General features: G+C 38.0%; 2 protein-coding genes across 3 annotated transcripts in view; one reads left to right on the top strand and one right to left on the bottom strand.

The window, feature by feature from the left end:
* Positions 1-11,186, bottom strand: part of LOC106095973 (serine protease gd) — a 277,246-nt gene that overhangs the window by 41,362 nt on the left and 224,698 nt on the right. The window lies entirely within an intron of this gene.
* Positions 2,635-3,075, top strand: LOC131997017 (pre-intermoult gene 1 protein-like). Its single transcript, XM_059367257.1, has one exon. It carries the CDS (start codon positions 2,635-2,637, stop codon positions 3,073-3,075), a length of 441 nt encoding a protein of 146 aa, XP_059223240.1.

Genomic DNA, 11,186 nt, shown 5'->3' with positions numbered 1-11,186 from the left:
AAAAATCTTTTAGTGAAATACCATGCTAACTTGACCAACAGTTTAACAATACAAGTGCCTTTATCTGAATCCCATATGATCTTTATTGGTCTACCAATTTAAGTTTGGATGTAAGGTGTACTCCATTCTTAAAATACTTCATTTCAGCCCGGTATTCTCATGATGACTGATTTAGTGGTGTTTTCGGGGGAGAGGTCGTCCCCCAGATATTTGGCCGTGAAAAAATATCACCATCGTGCTCTTCTCTCAAACACCATTTATTTAAACCCCATATTGCCATTGGTTTAAGGGGAGTTTACAGGATGAGGCATCCCACAAACACATGGCCCCAAAATAAGTTATCAAATTCGTTTGCTAATCTCAAATAGATTCCATTTGAGCCACATATTGGAATGGTCGGAAAATTTTTTCCCTTTGGGGGTGCTTTGGAAAGGGGTGATGCCGTAAATACAGGGTCCTAAATTTGGATATCAAATTTGTATTCTACTCCCAAATACCTTTATTTGAGCCCCATATTGCGATGGTCAGTAAATAATTGCTGTTTGTGGGGTATTTTGGGAAAGGGGTAGACCCCCAGAAAATTGGTCCCGAAAGTAGGTATCAATTCTTGCTCTACCCCCCTCAATGCCTTTCATTTAAGCTCCACATTGACATGGTCGGTAAATGTGCCCGATTTAGGGGTGTTTTGGAGATTGTGTGTTCTGTTATGACTGCCAATAACGGTCTAAATCGGTCTTTAACCTGATATAGAACCCATATAAACCGATCTCCCGATTCGATTTCTTGAGCCGCTGAAGGCCGACATTTTTATCCGTTTTGGCTGACATTTTGCGCATAGTGTTCTGTTATGACTCTCAACAACTGTGCTAAGTACGGTCCGAATCGGTCTATAGCCAAGTATAGCTGCCATATTTTAGGAGAATCCATGGTGGTGGGTTCCCAAGATCCCCAAGATTCGAGTCATGCCGTCGATTTTAGCCATTAGTTAAAATTAATGCGATTTTGTATCGCTAATAAAATATAGAAGAATTTTGCATAACAACCACAATCAACACATAAGGTCCGTTCCAAATGCCGCCGCTTAAAATATTTGATGAATGCTTGAACTTTGTCTGGAAAACACAAAATTATCCGTTAGCGGAGTACACACACACACAATGGGATATTACACATCAGAAAAAAATAAACAAAATTGTTTTTGTTGTATAATGATCATCAATGCAATGATCACCAATCATCAATACAATGATAATCAATACCATGATCCGTGATTATCAACACAACTACTGCATTTTCGTTAATCGAACAATTTCGTTCATTAATACAACGAGTGGATTCTATGTAAAGAGTACAACGAATAAAATTATGTAAATGCAATGAAACTAACCTTCTTTTAAACAATGTTCATTGGTAATCAGTGATCAGGGGTCATTGACAACTGACCCTGGTTATAAATACAACATAACAGGTCTCATTGTAAAGGGTGATTTTTTTGAGGTTAGGATTTTCATGCATTAGTATTTGACAGATCACGTGGGATTTCAGACATGGTGTCAAAGAGAAAGATGCTCAGTATGCTTTGACATTTCATCATGAATAGACTTACTAACGAACAACGCTTGCAAATCATTGAATTTTATTACCAAAATCAGTGTTCGGTTCGAAATGTGTTCATTCACCGTAACGTTGCGTACAACAGCATCTTTGAAAAAATACGGTCCAATGATTCCACCAGCGTACAAACCACACCAAACAGTGCATTTTTCGGGATGCATGGGCAGTTCTTGAACGGCTTCTGGTTGCTCTTCACTCCAAATGCGGCAATTTTGCTTATTTACGTAGCCATTCAACCAGAAATGAGCCTCATCGCTGAACAAAATTTGTCAAAATTTGAACACATTTCGAACCGAACACTGATTTTGGTAATAAAATTCAATGATTTGCAAGCGTTGCTCGTTAGTAAGTCTATTCATGATGAAATGTCAAAGCATACTGAGTATCTTTCTCTTTGACACCATGTCTGAAACCCCACGTGATCTGTCAAATACTAATGCATGAAAATCCTAACCTCAAAAAAATCACCCTTTATTAATGAAAGTGTACGTTGGTTCAATATTAATGTCAGATTTCATTAATACAACGATCAAAATCGTTCATATTACGATAATGTTTCTTTCATTGTACCATACCCGCAGCAAACCCAGAGGGCGATTAGTTCCCGAGCTTGGCACTAACCAATGCTAAACTATCTGCAACCAAGGTCTCAAGCGAGGATTTCTGTTTTGTAATAAACGTTTTATTTTGTGACAATGAATAGTACCTTTTTGATGTTTCGTACCATTTTCTAATCTCATTTATCATTGCTGGCTTTGCTATGCCTTGGGAAAGAGCCACTATTATTAGCGAAATAAAATTTATAAAACAAAGTCTAAAAATACCACGCAAATAGTTTATGCTTAGCTCTTGATGTCTGATATTTTATGCTACGCTTGTTGCAATGAAATTCTATGCAAATTTTAAGACTGTGCTACAGGTATAAATAACACATCTTGAAATTTGTAATCTATCAATGGTCTTGGGTTCCAAAACCAAATGAGGTTACTAAAATGTTTACTCCTGTTCGCCCTTGTGGCCATGGTTGTGAATGCAGAATATGTTGAAGAAACTGGTGATGGTGAAGATACTGGCGATGTAGGAGATACTGGTGATGGTGAAGTAACTAGCGATGTTGAAGAAACTGGCTATGGTGAGGATACTGGCGATAATGGTACCGAGGAATCTACTGAAGAGAACACTGAAGCGGAAAGTGATGGTATAACAGAATCGGGGGATGTAATAGAAATAACCGATGAACATACTACCGTAAGTGATACAACAGAGTTTAGTGCTGAAACAACAACAAAGAAAGTTAAAACATCACCAATGAAAAAGAAGAATAAGAGAAAAAGGACGAGGAGGAGGAGAAATAACAGAAGAAAGAATAAAAGAAGAAGGAATAAGCGAAAGAAGAATAAGCGAAATAGAAACAAAAATACGAACACGAATAGGAGAAAAACCAAAAAAAGTGTGGGTTAAATAAAAAGAAAAGTCTATGAACCAATATTGATGAGACTTTGATTACACATAAAATCAGCTGTTGATTTATTATTAAAAAAAAATGATTATAATAAAAATGTTTGTTGTAATTTTGTTCAAGTGGTATGATCTGAAAACTAACAAAGTATATGTACAGTTAAACGTAGATTTTTCGGCTCCCACGGGACCGAGCATAGCTCGGCAAATCGAAAAACATGGTCAATAGAGGTTTTTTAATGTCATTAACTAAGAATTTATATTGCTTTCTTTCAATACCATACAGAGTTTTATGACGTTATATACGTACATCGGTATATAGATAGCGTTTTAAAAAAACAAGTAAGAGTGTGCTAAGTTCGGCCGGCCCGAATCATATATAACTTCCACCATGGATCGCATTTGTCGAGTTCTATGCGCAGTATCTCTTTTTAAGCAAACAAAGAATATTGAATAAGAATATGCTATTATGTAATATTTCAAGAAGCAAAATCGGGAGATCGGTTTATATGGGAGCTGTATTAAGCTATTGATCGATTCAGACCATACTAGACATGTATGTTGAAGGTCATGAGGTAAGCCGTTGTACAAAAATTTTTTCCAAATCGGATGAGAATTGCGCCCTCTAAGGCTCAAGAAGTCAAGATCCCAGATCGATTTATGTGGCAGCTATATCAGGTTTGGTACCGATTTGCGCCATACTTAGCACAGTTATTGGAAGTCATAACAGAACACCTCATGCAAAATTTCAGTCAAATCGGATTAAAATTGAGCGCTCTATTGGCTCAAGAAGCCAAGATCCAAGATCGGTTTATGTGACAGCTATACCAGATTATAAACCGATTTAAATCATACTTAACGCAGTTATTGGAAGTGGTACCAAAACACTACGTGCAAAATTTCAGTCAAATCGGACGAGAATTGCGCCCTCTCGAGGCTTAAGAAGTCAAGACCCAAGATTGGTTTATATGGCAGCTATATCAAAATATGGACCGATTTGAACCATTTACAATCCCAACCGACCTACACCAAGTATTTGTGCAAATTTCAAGCGGCTAGCTTTACTCCTTCGAAAGTTAGCGTGCTTTCGACAGACACACGAACGGACGGACATGGCTAGATCGACGTAAAATGACATGACGATGACGACGATGAATGTGTATATACTATATGGGTTCTAAGATGCATATTTCGAGGTGCGCAAACGTTACAAACAGAATGACGAAATTAGTATAGCCCCATCCTATGGTGGAGGGTATAAAAATCATCTTCGTCCTAACGGGAAAATAAAATCAGAAATTAAATCTATTAATCATTAACCTTTTTCGGTCTTGTTCGGTTAGTCTTTACACTTGAATTTTCTAATAAGCGATTAATCCAAAAATAGAAATAAATGAAAACCCTAGACATAAATACGCTCCAATTAACTCACGAGTTGCAAAATTTTCTAGGTATTACGTGATTCGGTCATTCGATCATCTTTTATTAGGTCATTACATCCAAACAGGCATTTAAATTATTTCATGATTTACGTTAAATACCCCGACAGTGGGTTTGGTGGATTTAATGCATGTTAATAATAAGTAAAAAGACTTTAAGTTAGGCGGTGCCGAACTTGGATATATATGTAAACCACCTTTCGTCAATATCGGTCTATATGGCAGCTAAATTCAAATATGGACCGAATTGAAAAAGAATGTCGAAGGTCTTAAAACAACTCACTGTCCCTAATTTCGGCAACATCGGATAATAAATGCGCCTTTTATGGGCTCAAAACCTTAAATCGAGAGATCGGTTTATATGGCAGCTATATCCAAATTCGAACCGATCTGAGCCATATTGCACAAGCATTTCGAGGGGCTAAACTTAACTCACTGTCCGAAATTTCGACGACATCGGATAATAAATACGCCTTTTATGGGCCCAAAGCCTTAAATCGATAGATCGGTCTATCGGACAGCTATATTCAAATCTAGACCGATCAGTGCCAAATTGAAGAAGGATGTCGAAGGGCCTAACACAACTCACTGTCCGAAATTTCGACGACATCGGACAATAAATACGCCTTTTATGGGCCCAAAGCCTTAAATCGATAGATCGGTCTATCGGACAGCTATAATCAAATCTAGACCGATCTGGGCCAAATTGAAGAAGGATGTCGAAGGGCCTAACACAACTCACTGTCCCAAATTTCAGCAAAATCGTACAATAAGTGCGCCTTTTATGGGCGCAAAACCTTAAATCGAGAGATCGGTCTATATGGCAGCTATATTCAAATCTAGACCGATCTGGGCCAAATTGAAGAAAACTATAGAACAGCCTAACACAACTCACTGTCCCAAAATCGGATAATAAATGCGGCTTTTATGGACGCATGACCTCTCGGTCTATATGGCAGCTATATCCAAATCTGGACCGATCTGCCCCAAATTAAAGAAGGATGTCGAAGAGCCTAACGCAACTCACTGTCCCCAATTTCAGTAAAATCGGATAATAAATGTAGCTCTTATGGGACTAAGACGCTAAATCGGCGGATCGGTCTATATGGGGGCTATATCAAGATATAGTCCAATATAACCCATCTACGAACTTAACCTGCTGATAGACAAAGAAAGAACCTGTGCAAAATTTCAGCTCAATATCTCTATTGTTATACCCTCCACCATAGGGTGGGGTATACTATTGTAATTTCGTCATTCTGTTTGTAACTACTCGAAATATTCGTCTGAGACCCCATAAAGTATATATATTCTTGACCGTCGCGACATTTTATGTCGATCTAGCCATGTCCGTCCGTCCGTCTGTCTGTCGAAAGCACGCTAAATTCCGAAGGAGAAAAGCTAGCCGGTTGAAATTTTGCTCAAATACTTTTTATTAGTGTAGGTCGATTGGTATTGTAAATGGCCCATATAGGCCCATGTTTTGATATAGCTGCCATATAAACCGATCTTGGGTCTTGATTTCTTGAGCCTCTAGAATGCGCAATTCTTATCCGATTGGAATGAAATTTTGTACGTAATAGCTTCTTATGATATCCAACAATTGTGCTAAATATGGTTCAAATCGGTCCATAACCTGATATAGCTGCCATATATATCGATCTTGGGTCTTGACTTCTTGAGCCTCTAGAGTGCGCAATTCTTATCCGATTGGAATGAATTTTTGCACGTAGTATTTTGTTATGATATCCAACAACTGTGCCAAATATAATTTAAACCGGTAAATAACCTGATATAGCTGCCATATAAACCGATCTTAGGTCTTGACTTCTTGAGCCTCTAGAGGGCGCAATTATTATCCGATTGGAATGAATTTTTGCACGTAGTATTTTGTTATGACATCCAACAACTGTTCCCATTATGGTTCAAAACGGTTCATAACCTGATATAGCTGCCATATAAACCGATCTGGGATCTTGACTTCTTGAGCCTCTAGAGGTCACAATTATTATCCGATTTGCCTGAAATTTTGTACGGCAGATTCTCTCATGACCATCAACATACGTGTGTATTATTGTCTTAATCGGTCTATAGCCCGATACAGCTCCCATATAAATCGATCTCTCTATTTTACTTCTTGAGCCCCCAAAGGGCGCAATTCTTATTCGAATTGGCTGACATTTTACGCAGGTCTCCAACATATAATGTAATTGTGGTCCAAACCGGACCATATATTGATATCGCTCTAGTAGCAGAGCAAATCTTTTCTTATATCCTTTTTTGCCTAAGAAGAGATGCCGGGAAAAGAACTCGACAAATGGGATCTATGGTGGAGGGTATATAAGATTCGGCCCGGCCGAACTTGGCACGCTTTTACTTGTTAAAGACTGTAGCGTGATTTCAACAGACAGACGGACGGACATGTCTAGATCGTCTTAGATTTTTACGATGATCAATAATATATATATTCTGTGCTACTAACCAAATCCTTAATTGTTTTCTATACCACTCCCCTAAGTTGGTCCGTATCTGGTATAGTGCTCCCACCCAAGTACCGGTGTCTGTTAGCCGCGAAAGCCGGGCAATGTCATTGAAAATGCTCCAACCGCTCATCATATTCCCCACATGCCCTACACATGCTATGACTTGCCACACCAATTTTGCATAAGTGAGCTCGTAGTCATATGTGCCCCGTTATGATACCAAAAGCTTTACTGACCTCTTTCTTACTTCTTTTCAGTAATAGTTTCATCTTTTCACGAATAGAAGGCGTTAATCTCCTTCTTACACTGCAAGACTGTTCGTGACCTTATCGTCCTGGTTGTTAATGCCCTTATGGCAAATTTACTGTCCGTAAAGATGCATAATGAAGCATTAAAACGCTCAATAGTTATTAAACGATTATGATACAAAAAACTCATTATAGCATTTCGTATTCAAAACCCTACAATAGCAGCTGAATAACTAAAGTATAATTCTTTACTTTGGTTTGGTAACCGTATGCTGTTTAAGTGCTAGTGCTGAAACAAATAGTTAGTGCGTCGGTTTTGTGACAATCGGTTCCAGATGTTATCAAACTTATTTGTGTAATATTTATTAAAACAAAAACAGTAATTCATTAAGAACAAATGCACTTGTTTTTGTCAAAAGCAGATGGGATAAACCATTAAGGAAAGGCAAAAGTCGGGTGGAGCCGAATATATAACACCCTACACCTACCCTACAATTTTAAATTCGGGCAATATATAAATATATATGTACATGACAGCTATATATTAATCTGAACCGACTTTCAAACAGATCGTTTGAAAATGGTTGTTACTACGGCCATATAACTGCAAAACTGGCGATATATATGTATGGGTGCTACATCCAAATCTGAACCGATAGATATGTTAAAATCAGCAAGAAAACAATCCTTGGCAAATTTTGTGCAGATCGGTTTGAAATTGCAGTTACTGCGGCCAAATCGGGCGATACATATATATGGGAGCTATATCTAATCTGAACCGATTTTGATGAAATCTTGCAGATATGTTAAAATCAGCAAGAAAACAATCCTTGCCAAATTTTGTGCAGATCGGTTGAAAATGGTAGCTACTAAGGCCATTTAAGTGCAAATCGGGCGATATGGGAGCTATATATAAATCTGAACCGATTTTGATAAAATTTTGCGGATATGTTCAAATCAGTAACAAAATCGTGCCAAATTTTGTGCAGATCGGTTGAAATTTGTAGTTACAAAGGCCATTTAAGTGCAAATCGGGCGATACTTATATATGTGAGCTATATCTAACTCTGAACCGATTTTTACCAAAATCAATGGCGTCTGTCCTTGGACCAAAAAAATAATATGTGCAAAATTTCGTAATGATTGCCCAACAAATAAGACCTGCACTTTGATTACAATAATACCTGGACTCACAGACGGACAGACGGACGGAAGGACAGACGGACATAGCTAAATCGAATCAGGAAGTGATTCTTAGCCGAGAGATCGATCTATATGGCACCTATATCCAAATCTGAACCGATCTGTGCCAAATTGAAGAGGGATGGCGAAGAGCCTAACATACCTCACAGTCCCAAATTTCGGCGACATCGGACAATAAATGCGCCTTTTATGAGCCTTAAATCGAGAGATCGGTCTATATGGCAGCTATATCCGAATCTAGACTGATCTGGGCCAAATTGAAGAAGGGCGTTGAAGGGCCTAACGCAACTCATTGTCCAAAATTTCGGCGAAATCGAATATAAAATGCACCTTTTATATAGGCCCAAGACATTAAATCAAAAGATCGGTCTATATACCAGCTATATCCAAATCTGGACCGATCTGGGCCAAATTGCAGAAAAAATGTGGAGGGACCTAACATAACTTGCTGTCCCTGAGCCAAATTTAAGAAGGACGTTGAAGGGCCCAACGCATCAGGTTGTCCAAAATTTCGGCGACATCGGACAATAAATGCGCCTTTTATGGACCCAATATCTTAAATCGAGAGATAGGTCTATATGACAGCTATTGGGTTGCCCAAAAAGTAATTGCGGATTTTTCATATAGTTGGCGTTGACAAATTTTTTCACAGCTTGTGACTCTGTAATTAGATTCTTTCTTCTGTCATTTATCAGCTGTTACTTTTAGCTTGCTTTAGAAAAAAAGTGTAAAAAAGTACATTTGATTAAAGTTCATTCTAAGTCTTATTAAAAATGCATTTACTTTCTTTTAAAAAATCCGCAATTACTTTTTGGGCAACCCAATATATGCAATTCTGGACCAAATGAGCAGAAAAATGTCAACTCACTGTACCAAATTTCAGCAAAATGGGATAATAAATGTGGCTTTTATGGGCCTAAGACCTCAAATCGGCGGGTCGGTCTATATGGGAGCTATATTAAGATATAGTCCGATATAGCCCATCTTCGAACTTAACCTGGCTATGGACAAAAAAAGAGTCTGTGTAAAATTTCTCAATATCTCTATTTTTAAAGACTGTAGTGTGATTTTAAAATACACACGGACGAACATGCCTAGATCGTCGTAGCTCTTTACTACGATCAAGAATATAGGGTAGGAAATGGATATTTCGATGTGTTGCAAACGGAATGACGAAATGAATATACCCCATCCTTCTGTGGTGGGAATAAAAATGAAAGACACCAATTTAAAAATGTTTATTTTTGCTTTTGCCTATTTGAGACTTCTAGGGCCATGTTTCAGAATATATATACGCGCCCAATCGAAACTCTTTCGATTACCTGTAGTAGACACATAAATTATGATCACTGAACAAAGCTTTTTTAAACCTAAAATAAGGTGAGTATTCTGTTCGGTTTTTCAAGCGGAATGCTGTCAAACTCCATATAAAAAAAAATGTCGGCGAAACTGTGCCTAAAAATAGGCGGAAAAGTAGTACTCTGTTCATAGTGAAGAAAATGGCAAGAAACTATTGTAGTGGCAACATTTGAAACTATTGCCAGCACTATTTTTGTTTGTTTTGTTCGTTTTATACCCACCACCGAAGGATGAGGGTATATTCATTTTTTCACTCCGTTTGAAACACATCGAAATATCCATTTCCGACCCTATAAAGAATATATATTATTGATCATAGTAAAAATCTAAGACGACCTAGACATGTCCGTCCATCTGTCTGTTGAAATCACGCTACAGTCTTTAAAAATGGAGATATTGTGCTGAAACTTTGCACAGATTCTTTCCTGTCCATAAGCAGGTTAAGTTCGAAGATGGGCTATAACGGGCTATATCTTGATATAGCCCCCATATAGACCGATCCGCCGATTTAGGATCTTAGGCCCATAAAAGCAACATATATTATCCGATTTTGCTGAAATTTGGGACAGTGAGTTGTGTTAGGCCATTCGACATCCTTTGTCAATTTGGCCCAGATCGGTCTAGATTTGGATATAGCTGCCATATAGACCGATCCTCCGATTTGGAGTCTTAGGTCCATAAAAGCCACATTTATTATACGATTTTGCTGAAATTTGGGACAGTGAGTTGTGTTAGGCCCTTCGACATTCTTTGTCAATTTGGCCCAGATCGGTCTAGATTTGGATATAGCTGCCTAGACCGATCCTCCGATTTAGGGTCTTAGGCCTATAAAGGCTACATATATTATCCGACTTTGCTGAAATTTGGGACAGTGAGATGTGTTAGGCCCTTCGACATCCTTTGTTAATTTGGCCCAGATCGGTCCAGAATTACGGGAGCTATATCTAAATCTGAACCAATTTTAATGAAATCTTGCAGATATATTAAGATCAGTAACAAAACAATCCATATCAAATTTTGTGCAGATCGGTTGAAGATTGTAGAAACTACGGCCACTAAAGTCCAAATCGGGCGATACATATATATGGGAGCTATATCTAAATCTGAACCGATTTTAATGAAATCATGCAGATATATTAAGTGAGTAATAAAACAATCCATATCAAATTTTTTGCAGATCGGTTGAAAATTGTAGTTACTACAGCCATTAAATTGCAAATCGGGCGATACGTTAATATGGGAGCTATATCTAAATCTGAAATTGAAACTTTCACAAATGGTGCATAATTTTTTCGTGGTGGAAATAGGGTACAGCATTTTTTGATATCTGAAGGAAAGGGCGGACCCGCCCCTTACCCTAATTTTCAGAAACGCCAAATCTC

The sequence above is a fragment of the Stomoxys calcitrans genome, chromosome 4, assembly GCF_963082655.1.
Source record: "Stomoxys calcitrans chromosome 4, idStoCalc2.1, whole genome shotgun sequence".
NCBI classification, from domain to species: Eukaryota; Metazoa; Arthropoda; class Insecta; order Diptera; family Muscidae; genus Stomoxys; species Stomoxys calcitrans.
Note: the sequence above shows the minus strand (reverse complement) of the source record. Positions and strands in the feature narration are given on the sequence as shown.

Excerpts from the sequence above, each read along its gene's own strand:
- LOC131997017 (XM_059367257.1), top strand. The coding sequence starts at position 2,635 with ATGGTTGTGAATGCAGAATATGTTGAAGAAACTGGTGATGGTGAAGAT.